This window comes from Lycorma delicatula, chromosome 9 (assembly GCF_047948215.1).
Source record: "Lycorma delicatula isolate Av1 chromosome 9, ASM4794821v1, whole genome shotgun sequence".
In the NCBI taxonomy this organism is placed as follows: domain Eukaryota; kingdom Metazoa; phylum Arthropoda; class Insecta; order Hemiptera; family Fulgoridae; genus Lycorma; species Lycorma delicatula.
In genome coordinates, this window is record NC_134463.1 from 79,180,074 (window position 1) to 79,201,919 (window position 21,846).

The following is a 21,846-nucleotide window of genomic DNA, read 5'->3' on the forward strand; positions in this document are numbered from 1 at the left end:
GAATAATGGATGTACAGACTCAAGTAAATGATTTGTAACATAATTAATAATTGATTATCTTATTAATACATAATAAGATAATCAATTATCTTATTATATTCTTTTGCCCTGAGCTAAAAGAAAAACAACTTTTACTGTTTTGTAACAGGCATGATTATCAGTAAGAATAAAGATTAATAGTTTACAGGTATAATTTACGAGCAGCAAGTAAACTCTTTTGAAAATAGATTTTCTTAAGGACATAATCCAATGACACAAATAAAAAAAAAGTAGTAAAGAGCAATATATAATTAAAATTAGCAAGATTTAACCACTTCAAAAATAATTAATCCTGTTCTTGTATCTAATTACAGGCCAGTATCTTTTTTATTCACAATCGCAAAAAAACTTTAAAAACTAATATACATAAAACTTTCATTTTTGGAGAAAAATAACAACATGGTTTTAGTAAAGGTTAATCCTACATTACAGGTGCTCTGAATTTTTTGCATGTAATAATTGACTCTACAGATGAACAATAAGATGTATCAAGCATATTCATAAATGTATTTTTTTAAGCATTTATAGAAACAATCCATATTCATTATCAACATTCTTTGTCGCTCCATTCATCTCATTAAAATACTTTTATGTAAATTCAAGTTTGGAATTGAAATAAATAAATAATGTTTATATCATTTGACATTTGAATGGTTTAGGTGTTTTACTAAACCAAAATGTAAAAATTTACACAAGTAGTTTATGTGAGAATGTATCTAGTGCTACTGCAAAGGTGAGCAAGGTCACAACTACAAGAAATTAAAATTGAGTTTCTCAACAAATCTTGGAGCCCTATTTTCTCTAAAGGGCTGTTTATGTAACTGATAAATGTCTAAATTATGTACTTTATACCCAACTTATGTTTGTATGCTGACAATTATACTTTTAGATGTCAAATAACTTCCAAAAAGAAACAGATTTTGTCTGTGTTCAAATTAACATTTGTAGAACCAATTTTTTGATGAACATAATCTAGTTTTAAACACTGAAACAAAACTAAACACATAAATTTTAAAAGAAAGTAAACAAGTAATATAGATTAAACTTAAATGTTCATTTCTAATAAAAACAACATGGTTTAATTATTTACAGTTTATGCATGTTACACAAATTTTAACATGGCTAAGATTATTCCTTTAGAAATAATGTACCTGTTGCAAAGCTGACTCTTATTTCCAAGTGGAAAAGACATCTTTGATGAAGCTTCATATTATTAAGCTGGTAAACATACGATTGTTGATCTGTAATATGGATAAACTCATTTAGGTAAAACAACTTGATCTCCTGAGAAATTATACGGTTTCCACCTGCCTGGTAGACGCTTTGGTGAAAGTCCTCTGGGTGGGATTTGTCTCATACGTGTGAGTAGACCATTCTTTCTCATTCATTTCCTTTCTTATTTATCTTTGATTCCTTCTTCCCATTATTTTTTCTGTGGTTGTTATGTTATGTTATACACTACTACAGGATACAACAGTATCTACTTAGCAAGATTGATTTATTGTTATCTGGTCATGAGAGCATCTACGGACTGATTCAGTAACTCCATTTCTTGCCTGATGACTGCATAGTAAGCTTAATGGTTGCAGTGTTAATCAGGCACTTAAAAAAAATTGCAGGGTTGCAGTCAAATAAATTTCAAAGGTTTTTTTATGAATTAAACTTTGTAGATAATTAATGTTTATTAACTGAACAACGTACAGAGACAGTCTTCCAGTTTGTTAGTTTCTTTATTTAGAAAACCTAGACTATAAAATGCTAGATAAATGAAACCTAAAAAAAGAAATAAAAAAGGGTTAAGTATAAATAAAAATATTACTGATTAGTACAACAGTAACACATTTAATATTCACATCAATTACTTATAAACATTACAACAATTAACAATTATAAAACCAAAAAATTAATTTCAGTTATATCTTAATCTTTTTAAACTAACAAAAAAAAATTGTTCTGAATGAACAAACAAAACACTTAAAAAGTATTAATTAAAAATATTGAAATAGAAAGTTTCAGAAGTCAAACCTATCAAAATAATATTTTACAAATTAATAGTTAATTATAAATAATGTCAATCAGCAGACTAGATTATTATAAAAATAGTACACATTTACAATAACATGTCAAATAATAGATGAAAGAAAATTATATACATTATTATAACTACAAATTGACATGAAACGTTTATGAATTATAATTTTCCATTAATCAGCAACATTTTTCTCAAAAATATACTTAATACTTTATTATTGCCATGTTTACTAATGATATTTACAAAATTCATTATGACATAAATGACTATTTAACTCATTAAAGAAACCTATGAATCGATCTATATTTCAAAATTTTAATATAAAATATTATAATTTTTCTATATGTTACTATATAGCATAATTTAAATTCATTTGTTTTTTCAATTAAATTATAATTCAATAGAGTCTGTCGTAGCAGACTATATTCCTATTACTAATTTTACTAAAATTAGTAATTTACTAATTGATTCTAGAATGCAATATTATTAATTTTTCTAAAATGTATAATCCCATAAATTATGTTTTTAAATAAAATTTAATTCATAAAAAAATGTGCAGGTGACTTGGTTATAGGTTACAAGAATTATACATATTTCACAATACAACAATAAGCACTGTGAGAGTGAAATTGAAGAGGGACATTATCAACTAGTGGCAATAGTGGGAAGAAAGGTAAACATTTAAAAACATCAATGGCGAAGAGTGGCACAATGTGTTCTGCATTCGAATGTTTTATTATCAGAATGTATGCTATAAGTTGAAAGTTTAAACACTATTTACAAACCAGTCATCCCAGTGTAGTCAGATAGATCTTGTGACTAGTTTAGAAGGAAGAAAAATGGTAAACCAACAAAAGATAATTTTTATAGCAAGCATCAATATCAAGCAACAGTTTACTAGCATCTACAAAGTAGAAAATAGGATTGCAAAAAGTAAAAAGTCCAATACAACTGCAGAAGTCATTTTACCAACTGTTATAGATATGGTGAACTTTATGATCAGAGAATCTGGCCTGGGAAGCAACTTTCAAAAGTGCCTTTGTCCAATAACAGCATCAGCCACAGAATACAGCTAATAGCAAAGGACCTCAATTCTTGATAACTGTTGACAAGTATTTGCAATTAATAAAAACAATAGAGTAATAATTTACTGTGACATTAATTTCAATCAGGTAACTATGACAGAATCTCTTGTTGCAGAATTTATACATAAAGATATTGATTTAGCTTCAATTAATGATGTGGTAGCTGTACTAACCGGCATCCTTTTCCAAACTGATGTACTTTGTCTGTCATATTAACAAAATTATGAGGTGGCAGTGTACATATCTCGTGAACAAAGTCGAGATCCTAAATTTTCTTGAATGAATCCCACCACTCTTTTTACCTTGAGTTGCCTACCTCAACAAATCATCAATTACCATCAGAAATATTTAAAATGATTGGACTCAGTGCAATCTGACGTCTTTATTTACCCTTAATCTCTTGGTCAACTTTCCTGGGTGAATGACTTGACATTTATATATCTCTTTGGCAAGGTTTATTATATTTCTGGTAAATTATATCTTTCATAATTTTCCAGATATAGTTTTCTTAAATTAAACATTTAACCAAGATTTTCTTACATCTGCACATTCATTAAGCTTGTGTCGTATATCACATCAGCCAACTCTGACTTTCTCACCTTCTTCCAACTTTTTATCCCCTAACACTTATTTATCCTTTGTTAACCTGTATGTGTCACTTTTTCATCAGACAAAAATCAATATTATCTTTTTTTAAATTCATTATTATCTTAACCACCATGGGTTTCTCCGGCATAGTGATAGTGTTTGGCTTGATAGTCTTGATCAGGCATGCCAGTTTTCACATTCTACAAAATTCATTACATCCGTCATAGTGATTATCATATATTAGGCCTGGACCTGGTGCTTCTTTTTACTGATCACACTACTTTTTTTTTTTTTTGAAGTTACTTATTGAGATTGAAATTCAGTTACAATAACCACAGTCTACAGAACATGATCTTTTAAAGTAACAGAAAAAATGTTTAACTGGTATTGGGACTTTGTTTTTTAAATGCACTCCAGTTAACAGAATAAATTTAACCAGTGAACTACTCGATTCCACGGCCAGATTTGTTTGTTATATCATTTAAAATTATTCTGTTAAAGAGTAATGATTCACTTACTGATACCTTTTTTCATACTCGCGTCATTTATACACAAATAACAAGGATAAGAAGTAGAAAAAAGCAAACCCTCAAAGAGAGACAAGCTTAGAAATATTTTAAAATTTTGCTAAATAGCTCAAAATTGAAAAATATATGATCTTCCCTATTGCTAAACTTTGGAGGCCATTGAATTTTATTTTTAATAATTGGAAAATAATTTTTTTTGTCTTTTATCATTTAATTTACTACATTAATTCCGTAACTTACATATCGCATTCGTTGTTACGCTTCCTCGGTCGTTGTGTGGTTCATTTGGAATGATTCTTTTGCTTTATTCTGCACTCTGCCGGATCTTTTTGAAAATATCGAGTATAAACTAAATAAATGGTTTGTTTTTCTGCTTGGGGTTAGAGTTGTTTGTGTTATTTTATTGGTTGTAAACAAAGTAGTTTTATTTTTATTCGTAAGTAAAAATAATAATTTTGGTGTATATTTTAGTGCCTGGTTATATCGTTTTCGGTCCAAATATTGTACACGTTGCCAAAACAATCTGATTCGTCAACTGCATATGTGCTTCAATTTGAAATTTACACGGTTAAAAATAAAATAAATTAAATAATTTCTCATTTATGATTATCTTGACAAGGGACATACAATATTTACAGACCGGTTGTATAGGTCACTGGCTGTTTTAGATTTTTTGTGGCAGCTTCATACTAAAGCTGGATGTGCTATCGGAAAGAGTTACCAAAAGTAAATGTAGTTCAAAAAAAAACGAGTCGCACTAGAGATGGATTAGCCTTATCTTCAATTCACAGAATGAATAAAAGTGAAGTGAATTTTAATATACTTTATTTTGTTCTCTTTCTAAACATGTTCATATCATGCACCTCGCACAAGCACAAAATTCAAACAGAAGTTTTTTTAGAATAAAACACTCGAAAAGCCCCAGGTTACAGGGACCTTTCTCCATCTGCTTAGCCTCTGGAACCACCATAAGGTATTACTTTAGAGGGTGATATGTATTAATATAATTGAGTGTGGTCTTGTATAGTCTCAGGTCAACCATTCCTGAGATGTGTGGTTAATTGCCCAACCACCAAAGAACACTAATATCCACAATCTAGAATTCAAATCTGTAATAAAAGTAACTACATTTACTAGGATTTGAAACTTTGAAATCACCTGATTTACGATGAGTTAACCACTAGACCAGCCTGGTGCGCTAGGATAAAAAGACATGAATATCACAAAGTCTAGGATACAAAATGTTAATCATAAATAAACCATGAATTTGCATGATGATACAACAGCTTTAGTAACAACCTTTTGTATTTTAGCTTGCTTGATAGCATTTACTTAGCCTTATAGCAGATTTTTTAACTGAAATCTCTGTTTTTGTAACTTAATGGTGTTACTTTCAGTTTATCTTCCCTTTCTTACATATTTTATCTCCTGTAATTTTAACTAAATATATACTTTCTGATCTTAATTTACATTGGTGTAAATCATTTGTAGTAAATACTTAAGGTGGTATCATTTGTACAAGTTTGTGTCGTTGTGCATTCTTTATTCAAATTCCACTTATTATCATAAAATAACTTTGAAAAGTAGGAATGAAATAATTTTGTAGAATTAATAACTGAATTAATTTCAGACCTGATTTGCCATTGCAGTGTCAAGTATTTAGTAAATTCTCTGTCTGAAGTAAAATGTTAAAAAGCATTATTACATCATTACCAAAGAAGTTTTGTTTATAACAGAAGTGTTTGGTCCAAAAATCCAAAAATGAGTGGCTTAAAATTGTTGTATTACGTAAGTTTTTTAATATATTTTTACATTTCAATGAATTTAAAAAAATTTGCATTTAAATGAATTATCAAATGATTAAAGTTGTTCAAATGTTCCTGGATTTTGTAGATGTTCATACTTAAATTAGGATTTGGTATTATAGGCTATAATGCAGTTAATGTAAAATGTTAAATTTTGTTGTTAGGCTAATACCTAAAACCTAACAATTTTTTTTTCCAGGATTGTTTTTATTTTCTGTTTAAGATTCCCTTAAAGTCCTGTATGGGTTGCATTGTTTCTGTATATTTGAATTTACTTATTTAATTACTATACATGGTGTATTTTTTGTACACCATAATTTTCGTTGGTTCATAATTTATAGTTATCCAAAAAATTTAATTTCTGATTTCTGTGGTAATTTGTAGTTTGCATTTATTATAACTTTATTTATAGTTGTCTCTGTGTTCACCTGTTGCAGTCCCTCTTACAATATTATTAACGATGAAAAATTTTGTTTGCAAGCTTTAAAATAAGTTTGTTTTTAACAGGATTTAGACTTAGGTTTCATTCATGAGGACTTTTAAAATTTAAAGAACGTAGGCTTCATTCGGATGCACCTGGCTCCATACAGTTCACACAGCTCCTTTGTGATGCATTCGGCTCCTGTTGGCATCACTCGGCTCTTTACAGGTCACACAGCTCCTTTCGGATACACTCAGCTCCTGACGATTCAGCGGCTCTGTACACAGAATATAAGCAATCTCCTCACTTCATTTAGTCCAATTCCAGTGTTCTAAGAGACTATTACAAGTCTTTAAGGGCTCATCAAGTATTATTTCACTCATTACATTTATTAATACATCTCCAAAAGAAACATCTCCACTTTTCGACATACATTGTTATTGGTCCTACAATTGCAGGTATATATAAATCTACAATTTCAATGTAGATTTACAATTTCAATGATTCACAGTGCCTAATTCTACTACATCATTTATGTAGGATTTTTCATAATTTACTTTACATTTAATTTATGTTGTATCAACATTGATGTAATATCATTTACAATATTATTTATTTCATATTTAATTTACATTAGCAATAATTTATATTAAATTAAATCACTATTATTGAAAAGGAACAATTAATTAAACAAAGAGGGTCAATAAAGGCCTCTATAACTAGAATTTCCCCATTTAATGACAAATTTGATCCATCACAAGGTGATTGTCACTCCTTGCAAATTAAGGTAAGGAATCTTCTTGATTTACAAGGCAAATATGATACTGTTCAATCAAAACAAATTAGATTTTGATGATGATGATGTTTTATCATTGGATCATGAACAAGTCAAGGAAAACTTGTGTACTGTAGAATGCAGAGTGCAACATTTAATAAATAATACTGATCAAAAATAATCTATCAAGAAGTTAGTACAAATACATAATTTAAACAAACTCAATTACAACCTATAAATATACAAATAATTCAAGGTAATGTCTTGACAGTATTATTTTAATATATCTTGTTTGTACTTATTGATTTATTATGCAATAGAGATGATTTAACTAACATTAAAAAAAATTACATTATTTACATTGTTCTTTATAGAATCAAGCTCTAGCTACTATTAAAGATCTTTCAATAACAAATGAAAATTATCTTGTTGCTCTATAATTATTAAATGTGCGGTTTCACAATAAATGTATAATTGCTGTTCACAATGCTGAACGCATTTTAAAATCAGATTCTGTCAAAAAAGAAGGTACTTATGTATTAATGCCACCGCAGCTACAGCTTTATTTGTAAACAAAGTAGTCAATCAGATTTCGGTAGAAAATGGGCTGATATAGAGTTTAATATAGATTCAAAACAGTCTCTTTATTAATTTTAATAAATATTTATTTATTTTATAAATATAATTTAACCAAACTTAACCTACCTTGCTTCGCTCGCTAACCTTGACTAATTAACACCATACTTTTTTAAGTATTTAAGTTTTTACGTTGCTGTGGCGTTTATACCTAAGTAGCAAAAAGAATTTGTAGATACTTTCTTCAATTAACATCTAAAATGGATCATAACGCCTCAAGATTATGGAAAGAAAGGCTGTCAAATGAGAGGTTTCCCACCTTGACAACTTTTAGAAAATATTAATACATTCACTTCAAACACGCAAGTGAATACAGATACCAAGGAACAACATCATAAAATACAACCAGATCTTTAATCAAACGTTTTAATTTAAATTCTAATAAACAATACAAAAGACATAATGTTAGTTATTATGCAAAATCCAATTTGTATCAATGTTCATTTTGTAAATCAAATCATATTATTACATATATTAATGTAAGGAATTTTTTAATTTGTCCCTAGATAATTGTAAAACCTTTTTGGTAAATAATTGTTGTTTAACTGTTTTTGTAAAGGCCATTGTATTATTATTCACTGTTGTTCAAAGAGTCTATGTAAGATTTGTAGTAAGAAACACAATACACTTGTTCATATGGACAAAATTAATCATTCTAAGGTAGATACACTTAACATACACTTTGGCGTGATTCTCCAGATCGTAGATAAAACACTACGCATTATGTATGATAACGTATGGGACCATATTTGGCCATACGGTGTTTAATTCAACATGCAAATGAAAATGAAAATGAATCTTCCTTGCATGTAAGTCCATTCGAAATGATTTTTATGTTTGTGATCTAATAACAGGTTCAGACAACTTTGAAGAAGTTATTCAGTTAAAAATTGATATTTCTAAATTATTACAACAATATGGTTTTCCACTCCGTAAATGGTTTTCAAATAATAGCATCATTTCTTCTTCTGAAAACAGTACTTCCGTTCTTTTAAATCAAAAACAGATTTATGTACTTTAGGAGTTCTATGGATTAATTCTTCAGATAAGCTACTTTTGCAAACTGTTCATGCTAATGATTCTTAAAAGAACATACTAAAAGAAATATTCTGTCGATTGTAGCGGATGTATTTGACCCTGTAGGACTCATTGGTCCTATTGTTTTCTTACATAAACATTTTATGCAATCATTGTGACAACTTAAAATTAATTGGGACGAAACATTACCCAACACAGGGCTTATTTTATACAACCAGTTGCATTTGATTGAGCCATTAAAATAGATTGTTTCATGAAACCCATCACTGATAGTAGAATTATTTCTATTCAAATACATGGATTCTCTGATGCCTCCATAAAGAGCTATAGCTGTTGTGTTTACATAAGAACTGTATACACTACTAATACAATTTCCTTTTTCCAAGTCAAAATTGGTATCCTTAAAACAAATTAAACTTCCAAGACTTGAACTTTGTATTGGTTTCCTATTTAATTATTTATTATTAAAGGTAATTAATGCCTCAAACATACAATTTGATGAAATACATTTTTACACAGATTCTAAGAGTACTACACTGGATTCATGGACAACCATCTAGTTGGAATGTATTTGTGAGCAGTAGAATTTCTGAGATTCAACAAATTACCACAAATGTTAATTGGCGTTACATCAAATCCCCTGATAATCCTGCAGACGTATTGTTTAGAGGTTGTTCATAAAGTAAGTTAATTGACAATATCATTTTGGTCCTCATTGGCTTAGGTAAACTGCTGCCCTTGGCTGAAAGATATTATTACCTTTAATAACTGTAATATAAGTGCTGAATGTGTAATAGAAAAACGCAAACATATTGTATCATCATTTGTATCTACTGTTGTCTTCGATTACACAGAACGATTTTCATTGCTACATACTTTAATTCACACCTTTAGTTTTTGTTTCAGATTTATTTATAATGCCAAATCAAGACAATCCGAACTAATTTGTGATCCTTTAACTACTCAGGAACTAAACCACACTCTTAAGTTTTTTATTCGACAATCACAACACATACATTTTAGTGATGAATTAAATAACCTTAAAAACAGTCAAACTAAAACAAAGCAAACTTATTTCACGTGATCCATTTCTGGATAATTCAGGCTTACTACGTGTAGGTGGCAGACTGCAACACTCTCTCTCTGTTACATTACCATGTGGAACATCCTATTGCTTTACATCCTAATATTGACATCACAAAAGTAATCATTAATGCTGAACACTTGCAACTCTAGCATGTGTTGAACTTATTCATCATTCTTTACGACAGAAATATTGTATAATAAACGGCAAGTAAAGCTGTTTCCTCCATCACTCGTAAATGTATGATATGCTTTCAATATAATGCAAAAACCTACGTACAACAGCTTGATCAGCTGTCAAGCATTTTCCACCACGTAATCTTTGTGTTGGAGACTTAGTATTAGTTATTAATGAAAATTCTCTACTCCTCCATTGGAAAAATGGAATTGTCACCCAGGTTAATGGCTCTGATAATCTTGTAAGAGTTGTTGATTTGCAAACAGCTAACGGTCCATTACGAAGATATATTCATAAATTATGCTTGTTACCAAGCACAGATGATTAATTCTAATAATATATATTGTTACATTTTTGATCAATTTAACTATTTCATTCACTTGTTTTCTTTAATTTCATTTGGTGGAATTTTTATGAAATTTTTTTGAACATACTTACAAATATTGTTTTTAATTACATATTTGTATTAGTTTAATTATGATTATGTAAAAAGCAAATTACTAATTGTATTTTTATTTTAATAATATGTTAATGTTGTTATTGACCATATATACAACTAAACTTTTCGTTATTCGTTCAAATAATCAGAAGGGTCATTATTTTGTACTTGAGCTGTTTAATTAGTAAGGATTTATATTCTAGATTTTAGAAGTTCAGGTTTACCAGACAGATACCTCAGACTGGTTTTGTTTGCAACCTTCTAGAAAAGAAACATAGTCCTTAGACACTATCACAGGGAACTTCAGAGCAATTTAGTTAAGAGGGATTGGTAAATCAAGATAACAAATACACGTTATTAGAAGTCGATTGGGACTAGAATATACTCTACCTGGTGATTTATGTTACAGTAATGTTAACTTAATGTTATTAAATAAATATTCTACACTACTTAATTATTTACCCAAGAATCTGTGAATGACCTACTAATTAAATATATATATATATATATATATATATATATATTTAACAGTTAGGTAAATAAAAACAGTAAATTAACATTGATAAATATGACAATAAATGTTTATTGAGAAACAGTCAACAAAAAGAATAAGTTTTAGTGAAATACTCAGTCTACTAAAGCTAATAAGCTAAAGCTCAGTATACTAATAAGCTGAAACTGCTCCCAAGACTTCCCTATTTCGTTGTAATATTATCATTTTATAACAATAACTATATCACTAATCCCCCACTCAATACTTATATATTTTCTGTCTACATTGATGCCTGAACTAAACAATCTGCATGTATATGGTGCAGGTATATATACAACACACATACATATACAACAACCTTCAACAATGCAATCCATAGACAGGGTGGACAAAAATAACACACCACTTTTAAAAATAGTTACCACAAGATAAGAATGATAATAATTACTTATGCCAGTTATTAATTTCAGATTATCATATTATTAGTTATTATTATGTAATTGTAATATTATTTAATATGTTAGATCTACAGCAATGTAAACAATTCACCACTACTGAAAGATTTATACTAATTTCAGTTTCTTAATTTTATAAAATTCATATTATTTGTTACTCAAGGACAAGAGTAAACAAACATTCTGTGTGTTAGTGGAAGTATTTGATTTGCAATTCAGTACATATCATGTATGATGCTATATGAACAAAAGTAGTACTTCATTGCTGTTTATAGTTAAATAGACAATTATATTTCTGCTATTATTTTAAAAACTATTATTTGGTCTTGTGAAACTTTTCTTGTTATTTTAACTGTGGTGTTGTTAACTGCTTGTGATAGAAGTCACTTTTTGAGTGAGGTTGTTTTTCTCATTAATTTGAATTAAATAAGTATCATACTGAAATTTTGACTTATTTGCTTTATATATCTATATCTATTTCATGTATCGAGAGAATGCGAACTGAAAAGAAAAAATATGGAGTAGTGTACATTCTAGAAAAAGAAAAGAAAATATTCAAAACCTATTTTATGCCAATTTGACAATTTCAATGAAAATGGTGTCAGATCCAAAGTCCATGGTTTCTTTTATTTAAAAATGAATTGCCCTCACTTAATAAGGTACTTTCGGCTGTCAAAAATGATCCAGATTTACTGAAAAGTATGGGCTAGTTTACATAAACTTCTTTTATCAATGGGTTACAAATTTGTCAGAAAAAGTAGAAATAATTTTATCATTGATAGAGACGATATAAAGATTTGGCAAAGGAAATATTTGAAACAAAATAAAGATTTTAGAAAAATGGGAAAACTTTTTTTTTTATCTGGATGAAACTTGGGTGAACGAACATCATTCAGTCAATAAAGTTCAGTGTGACAGTTCCTAGTTCCTATAAGACATCTAAACAGGCATTTCTGTCTGGTTTAAAGTATCAGTATAAAAATCAACAAGCAACAAAATAAAATGGTTGATTGTAAGTCATGTAGGGAATGAAGAAGGATTTGTTAACGTGCATTATTAGTTTTCAAATCCAATAAAAAGGGTGATTATCACAAAGATATGAAAGGTAATTTTTTTAAAAAATGGTTTAATGTGATTATGAAATTAATCTTGCCAAATAGTGCTATTGTTACAAATAATGCACAATACCATAGTGTAAAATTAGAAAAAAATCCTGAATACATATGGCTAAAACAAATAAATATACTACCGTGGCTGAGAGAAAAATAAATCCCATTTGAATCTACATTTTTAAATGTAGAACTCATAGAAGAAGTTAAAACAAATAAGCAAAAATTTAACAAATATGTGATCAATGATATGGCTGATGCAAATGGACATACAGTATTACAGCTTCCACCATACCACTGTAACCTGAATTCAATAGAACTAGTGTGAAGTCAAGTAAAAGGATTTGTATAACTTGGAATAACAGAACCTATAAATAAGTGTTTGATTCACTGTAAGAAACTGAGAAAACCCACCAAAAAGTGGTAATAAATCAGAAACACAAATACTTAATACTATTTACATACATAAAATAAATTAAAAAAATATTTTATACATGTTTGTGTAAAGCTTTTAACAAATTCTTTATAAACCTATTTACGTTTATCATTTTCGTTAAACCATTATTATTTTGCATAGCTACAAGTTGCGTACAACAATAATTACTGTTGTAACACTAAAACAAAATTTGAAGATAATGTTAGTATATTTCACAATTTATAACCTTTTCTTAATTTAATAAACATTAAATGTTTTAGAATATACTAACAGGCACTATTTCTGTATTATTGTTAAGACTAAATCAGGCACACCCAGTTCATACTGTCTTGCTTAGCATCTGTTTTTTGTTTACTTCAGGTCTCCATGTCAAGTAAACAGATAGTAGTACTTAACTAAGTATTTTTTTTAATAAAAGTTATATAAATTGTTTATTTAAACAGCTCTTGCTACCCTTATTCTGTCCTAGGTGTCCAGCCCTCATTTTGGGAAACACTAAATTATCCTAACTGTCATATCCATGAAGGATAAAACACAAACAAACCAATCAAAACAAGGGAGTAAAGCCGGCAAGCACTTGGAGAGATCGATATTAGACAGTACCAGATGAGGTCTGAGATATCCAGAGCACTGAACTCAGTGTTCGGCGAGAGATATGTTGAATTATTATTCATCGTAAATTTTTTTTACAATGACTGGTTAAATAAATATATTTCAATAAATAATATATATATTAAGAATAATATATTTCTATATAAATCAATATATTTAAATTAAAAAAAAAGGAGATGAAGTCTGCTTCGAACCGATGTGCCTTCCCCTAACATCCAAATATTTCACAATTAAAATCTTATTTGGGTATAACTCTGGAACCAATGAAAATACATACCACTTATCATATATTATTGAAAAGCTTTCAATGAGAGCTTATTACTGCAGTTAAAAAGTCCAAACTCCAAATTTTTTTTTGATTTTTGGCTTTATTGGTTTAGTCGATTGCAATCAAAAGGGGAGGGGCATTACTAGATGTTACATACATACATACAGACGTCACACCAAAACTAGTCAAAATGGATTCAGGGATGGTCAAAATGGATATTTCCATTGAAATCTGGAACTGACATTTTTTGCAATCACAATACTTCCTTTACTTCATACAAGGAAGTAAAACAACCACAAAGACTTAAACCTGAGACTTCTCAATTATCATACTGGCCATATTCCATTCGGCTGCTGCCACTATTATTAGTAAATGTACAAATAAGCTACTTGAATCACTCAAAAATGTTAAAATGTCATTTACTCAAACACGGATCCAAGTTGGAAGCTGCCAATTTGGATTTAAAGTAAAAATCCCTCCTCCTACCATGCTGTAAAATGCCATCAATAAACTCCATTATAACCTTACTGCCTATCCTTGGAAGTAGAAATGCAGAACAGCAGACAAACACTACTATTAAATTAAGTTGCTATAAATTAATAACTGTAATAACTTCAATGTTAATATTTAAAAGTAGTATTAAGTTACAATACTAATAAAGCAGCATTACTATTAACAGTAGCTACACATTTTGTTTGCCAAAAACAAGCTTCTAGGAACAAACATGGTACATAATGTATAATCATTATAACATTAACTAATAATAATATGTAGTAAAGAACATGATATGTATAAACACAAGAAAAATCCAAATAAGTAGCTTTGGAAGTGATATTTCAATAAAATGTTACATTAACAAATATTCATTTATTAATAGTTTTATAATAAATAACACAAGTACAATTTTTTAAACATAAAAAAAATTGTAATTAATTTTCTATAACATAAAATGTAAATATTCTAAGATATATAATCAACAGGTGTATAATTTCGCTGTAACAATATATCACTTTTTAAACATTTTGATTTTTGCAAAAACCACATTCTTCTAATAATATCAACAGCTTTTTCGGCTATCATCATTACAACTGAATTAATATTCGAACTTGGTAATGTAGGCATTACTGATGCATCAACAACAAATAAATGGTTTGTGTTATGGACCCTAAAAAAAAACAACAAAAATTTTTTTTTAAAAACAAAGTAAAATGAAAGGTAGGAAATTCACCATAGAAGAAAATCTATAAACAAATGCCTAAAAGGATTACTTAATAAAGGAAATCTCTCTTTAGCGATAGTAGTACACATTTCTACATGACGGTAATATTTTCAAATCTCTACAGCAAGACACAAATTCAGTAAACTTTCTTTAGCTGTTATGTTTCTTAGGAAACAAATCTCTGACAATCATATTTATCATATTACTATTGCAAAAACATACTACAACAAACTGAAAATGAACAGACACAATTTAAATCTAACAGACTGATGACATTTTAATTACATGTCATCATAATAAAAGAAAATCTACAGCAATAACCTCAACTGAGGCAAGGTTAGAATCAGCAATCACTAGTCATTGATGATATATTTAACTGTGACCTATGTCAGGTTATTTATTTATAACACTTATTATATCATTAACAAAAAAAATCTTATGGTACATAATCTCATTTGCTAATGACACCTTTTTATCTTTTTTTTTTAACTGATAAATTGATTCACCACAGAAGCTTACAAAGCAGCTTGTACATGGGAATATGAAGATAGAAATTTGTAGCTTATGTAAAATACCATACCTGATTGAAATTCAAGCCACGGACCTCTGAATGAAAGCTCAAGACACTACCAGTCTGCCATGAAGAAAAGCCATACAGACCTTTTCATTCCATTTATTTTAATTTTTTCTTATTTTAAGCTGCTGTCAACAACTTTGAGTTCAAGGTTACTTTTAGTCTTGTAATCATACAAGAGCTATAGCTTCAAATAGCTCTGAACACTCAGGAACAGTATAAAAGTATTCCTAAAGCAACATTTACTGCTTGAAAGTACATACACAATAAACTACATTGAATCGCAAGATTTTAGAATTTAAAATATATTGATTTTATAATACATTATATTGATTTAATAATACATTAAAATACATACCTTAAAGTTGTGTCAACAACAGATGTTTTATCATTTTTCATCCCCATTTTACAAGTACCAACTGGATGATAAGCAGTCAATGTTAAATGTCTTATGTAACATCCCCAATATGCTTTAGTACCAAATGTAAAAGCCTCACAACCGGGCATTATCTGTCTATTTAAATGTCCATTTACACGTTTCATCGCACGGGTTTCAATTAAATCAACTAAAATCTCCATTCCTACAAGATAAGAAAAAATTATTAAAATAAAAAATTTATTTTTACTAAGCACCATTAAAAATCTAAGTTTTACTAAAACCTTAGACAATTCTATTACAGTTTATAAACAACCTCTATCAGTAAACTCATAAATAAGATATCATACAAAAAATTCAATTTCATATAAACTTTATCAAAGCTGCATAAAACACTATAATAGATTTCATATAGTTTTTTATAAAATTTTATTTTTCATGTTGTTAACCAATATTCTTGTATTCCATCTTTCATTTTATCTTGAAAATTTTTGCAAATCTAAAATTCATATTTTGTGGACAAAAGGTTTTCAATATCTTCTAGAATAAAACATTTTTAATAGGGTTTTATTACTCTTTAGCAGTTCATCAATTCAAATCTTAATTCATCTCTAGTAATCCATCAACACAAAAAACTAAAATCAATACAATTAATATTTAATTTTAAGAGAGATAGAAATAATAATTTTTGATTGTTAGATTTTTTAAACACTTTTGAAATGAGTCAAGAATTCACACTCGTCCATTTTGCCTTTTAATCAAGGTGCTATCACACCTTTGACACTACAGTTTTTAAAAGTTGGCTTGAACTTAAGCTCCCTTATTCTCTCAAATTCTGCAACCAGACTTCTATCACAATTTCTTTTTCTTATCTTAGATTATTATTTGTGATGATTAATTAATACTATGTGGTCCTGCAAATATTAAGTGTCAAATGATGTACATGGAATAGTATCAGCTGGCTGTGGACAATAATTGTGCTGAATATACCTTCATAAGATTGGATAGGAGAAACTTGGTATAACTGTTTTGCATTTTCAAAAATTCATCCAAAAAAAAAGTTTTAATACATTACATTACATCAAACATACTCTTCTGCAGGAGATAAAAAAAAAACCATCATTTTGCCATCTTTTACTGTTTTTATCTTCTACACTTTATTTTGGTCAAATTACCTTTCTGCCCACCAAACTTTTGGATGCCTGAATATTTGGTTGATCAATCTTAATCACCTTAAATTGTTTTCATAATTTATCAACTCCTAAAATTGAAATTCTCCTATAACAACATATTTCAAAACCCTCCATTTTGTCTTTTAGCTTTCCTCCATCCTATAAGCGGGGGGAAGGTTAATTGAACTGAATTTTAAGAAAGAATTGAAAAGAACCTCTGACAGAGAAAAATTAACAAGGGTTCCTTGCTAATTTTCAAATCAATGATATTAGTAAATTTCTTTTCTGTATAAGACTCTCCTGATACAACAGTTAGGTTTTGTTTATGTTTTTATTTTGTCCATCATTTGTAATTTTACTGCCTAAGTATCTAATTTCTGCAAATTATGTTCTTGTACGTTAATGTATATCTATTACAGAAAGGGAATGAAAAGTACACTTATTTCTTTAATTCTACCATGCCAACTTTAACAATTTTTTTATTGTTTGAAACTTTTTTGAGTATATTTTTCAGAAATCCTTAAAATTTTATTTTTTATTTTTTTTTATTTACAAAATCATTAAATTTAACAGTGGTTAATAAAAAAACAAATTACTATAAAATAAACTAATTAATTCTATTTTCTTTCCTTTCTTTTTTTATTTATCAGTTACACGTGAAAAGCAGATAATGGAGAAAGTAAAGCATTTTTGTTTCACAGAGATTGTAGCTGAAGTGTATACCTATTACTATTTCGCCAATTATTCCAAGAATACAATTTATTTAATATAAAACAAACAACCCGGGTTGGTCTAGTGGTTAACGCGTCTTCCCAAATCAGCTGATTTGGAAGTCGAGAGTTACAGCGATCAAGTCCTAGTAAAGCCAGTTATTTTTACACGGATTTGAATACTATATCGTGGATACCGGTGTTCTTTGGTGGTTGGGTTTCAATTAACCACACATCTCAGGAATGGTCGAACTGAGAATGTACAAGACTACACTTCATTTACACTCATACATATCATCCTCATTCATCCTCTGAAGAATTATCTAAACGGTAGTTACCGGAGGCTAAACAGGAAAAAGAAAAAGAAAAAATATAAAACAAAACTAAATAATATAATTTAAAAAATCTTTATTAAACTTTAATTAAGCATAATCAAACTCAATTTTTTATAATATTAGCTTAACCTCTGAATTATATTATTACTATTCAACTTGCAATCATACCATCGTACATTAAAGGCCATACCTTGTTGAATTAGCCTATCTTTCTTCTTTACGCACCTTCACCAATCTCTTTTTCAACACTTTTAAAGAAGGCTGCTCTTGGTCTACCTCTTGACTTCTCTAATACATTTCCTTCACAAATATTTGTCAAAAAATCATCATGTTGTACCATGCTTCCTATCAATTTCGCTCTTCCTTTTCCAGTAAAGTTTATAAGTGATCTATCTATTCTCATTTACTTCCAGCAATTGTTCATTACTTCCTCTATCCATTCAAATTATTGTCATTTTCCTTCATATCCACATTTCTATTGCCTACAGCTTTTTTCTGCCTTACCAAGTGTCCAAATCTCTGATCCATAAGTTACACTAACTTGCAGGAGTTTATCAAACCAATTTTTTTCTCACTGAATTACTTCTTTAAAAAGATTACAGAGAGAATACAAATTAACAGAGAATATTGTCTCTCTGTTAGAGAGACAATACTGTAAATCTGCACTGAATGCGTGGAATAGATTGGCATTTCTATGTACCTATACTTTGTCTATGTCTAACTTGGTAGACATTTTTTTTTTTTTTTTACATATTTGAAAAGTATGTTTGGTATAACGGTAAACCATATTTTAGTCATAATTTTTAAGGCTAGAAGTAGAGATGATTCTTTTTTAACAGATAGTATTGTGAAACTAGCACTGAATGTATAGAATAGATTGATTGGTGCTTACTTATATGTGGTCATTACAGCCTATTGATCGTTTCCCCACATTCTACACTCCATAATCCACGATCGCTTCATTTTGTCTCATCAATCATTCTTCTCCTTATGACCTCATTTATTTTTCCTTTCCATGTACATTTCGGCCTACACGTTTTCTCCTTTCTTGGAAAATCCATTCATACGTTATTTTTGGAAGCCTCACAGAATTCATTCTTTTTAGGTGACCGTACTACTGCAATTCTTTTCAATCAATGGCATCCTGAGTCGAGTTTCATTTCTTTTCTTATGACCTCATTTCTTACTTTATCTTTATGAGTCAATTTGCAGCAGCATCTCCAAAAATTCATCTCCTTTGCCTGAAGAATTTGTTACATCCTTTGATTTGTCCCCCATACTTCAGCTCCTTGTGTGACACAACTCTCTATCATACTTCTAAAAAGCTGTTTCTTTGTTTTCTTTCAGATATCCAAATTCCATAACAAAGAGTGCAACATCCTCATCATAACTTTCCCCTTGTTTACTCTGTTCCTAATCTCTTTTACATCTCTTTCATCATTTACAAAAAAGTACTTCCAATAGCGGCATTCTTTAACTCTACCTACTTTTGAACCACCTAAAATCTTCTCCATCAACTCCAACAAAGAAGTACTGTAATTTTTGGTTACTAACCTCCAAACCCCAGTTCTTATATTCTTCAAGTAACTTCCTTGTCATGTATATCATGTCTTTCTCATCTTCTGCTAGAAGTATCTGATCATCGGCAAAGAGCAGGGTATAAACATTTTCGTCCTGTAAACACTGATTGGTCTTTCTGTAAATCTATTTTTTTGTCAAAGACTAACTGGATAAACACTTTTATTTTTATATCTTACATTTTCATAATTATATTCTATATAAATGTTAAAACGTATTCTATTCATAGTTTTAAGTCTAAAAGTAGGAACGATACAATGTAAAATATAAAGTCTTCCAAATGCAATAAGTTGTCAAGAATAATCCTCTGGCAGAGAACACATTTTTTTGATAGGATAGTGGAAATAATTTTTTCTTACAGAGTTAACTTCATTTGGTTTGGTAATAAACTATACTAAATACTTATTTAAATCTTTAGCCTCAAACATTTTTCATACTAGTTTGTCCCACTTGATCACTTCAATTTATTCTAAATAACTATAATTATTAATTAAGGAGTGATTAAAAAAGCAGTTATTACAATTTTTGAATACATAAGTAATAATAATGCTTATAATTTTGACCACATATCATTGAGCCTTTCATCCAGTTAAAATCTTTTAAATCAAATTCTGAACTTATGAAAATCTTTTCAAATTTTTTTTTCATCCTTAATACTTATTAGACATATTTTTTCCTCATTAGACATATTTCTTCAATGTACTGCTCCAAGTTTTCTTGTTATTATTTAGAAAAAACAGAATAAAGAAAAAACATTTCGTCATTCGAAATGATTTAACAATAGTCTTCCATCTATTCCTCAGCAATGGTCCATTTTAAGTTAATTTTTCCAAAACTTTCATTTTTTTTAAAAATATGATAATCCACCTTTACTATAATTACTTTCTTTTCTAATTTAAGACATTTCTTCTTCAAATTAAACATCCTTTGTTTCTTTGCACTTTCTATATTGATTAAATTTTTTTAAATTTATACTATTTTCTGTTTTCATCATCTTTCATTTTGTATACTCTCTGTAGACATCATAACACTCTCTCTGTAGTCATCCATAATAAAACTGTAACAATATTATTTTACAAAATTTAAAGCTAAATGTTGACTGATCTTAAATTATCATTAATAATGCTATTTTAAAAAAAGTTACATAATACACAGTCATCTTTGCTAAGTCTTCTGTACTTACCCTTACTTAATGTATGTAAATCATCTGGATGACTTAAATATTGAGGATCTATAATTGGTAATTCAAATGGATCAGATGAGCGTAATCTTACAACCCCTCTACTTTTAGGATGTAACAATGTTGCCAACATTGTACCGACTGACTGACCAACTAAAGGTGCAAAATAATTTTTCCATAACTGAAAAAATAATTTAATATTATTACCGAAATCATTATTTGAAAAGTTATAAACACTATAAAATTTAGTATATAATTTATGGAAAAAATGAAAATAGCCAATAGAAATATTAAAATATTGTATAATTTATATATTATAAATTACAGTAAGTCTATAAGTGTTTTGAATATATATATATATTCAAATCAGCTTTTGAATTCCTTCCTGGAAGAAATGTTTTGATGTATAGCCAATTTTGCACCACTTCATGACCAGAACAAAAATTATTCAACTGACACTTCTTTTCTCAGTGGGCCAAAAGTAAGAAAACATTACTAAGTCAAGTCAGGCCAGTACAATGGGTGGTCCAACAGCTCAAAATTGAGATCTTGAGGATAAATTGTTTTATTGGCCATACGAGGTCAAGTCAAGTGTTTTTCTGAAGGAAAATCACACCTTGGAAAGTTTACTACACCTTTTGTATTTGATTTCTGTCTTCAGCAATCAAAGTAACTCACAGCAG

The 21,846-nt window shown here is 28.8% G+C and overlaps 1 protein-coding gene and 1 long non-coding RNA gene across 2 annotated transcripts in view; one reads left to right on the forward strand and one right to left on the reverse strand.

Annotated features, from left to right (window-relative positions):
- The first annotated feature begins 4,632 nt into the window (after positions 1-4,632).
- LOC142330612 (uncharacterized) lies at positions 4,633-13,834 on the forward strand. Its single transcript, XR_012757821.1, has 3 exons — positions 4,633-4,707; positions 9,466-9,628; positions 13,609-13,834. It is a non-coding gene; the product is annotated as an uncharacterized LOC142330612 (long non-coding RNA).
- A 1,047-nt stretch (positions 13,835-14,881) lies between these two features.
- The window catches only part of LOC142330246 (alcohol dehydrogenase [acceptor]-like), a 45,772-nt gene continuing 38,807 nt past the window's right edge, over positions 14,882-21,846 (reverse strand). The window contains exons 8-10 of the mRNA XM_075375415.1: positions 21,167-21,344; positions 16,171-16,393; positions 14,882-15,184 (exon numbers count right to left, since the gene is read on the reverse strand). Of these exons, the coding sequence (XP_075231530.1) occupies positions 14,980-15,184; positions 16,171-16,393; positions 21,167-21,344 (606 nt within the window). The 3' untranslated portion in view covers positions 14,882-14,979. The remainder of the gene's footprint in view (positions 15,185-16,170; positions 16,394-21,166; positions 21,345-21,846) is intronic.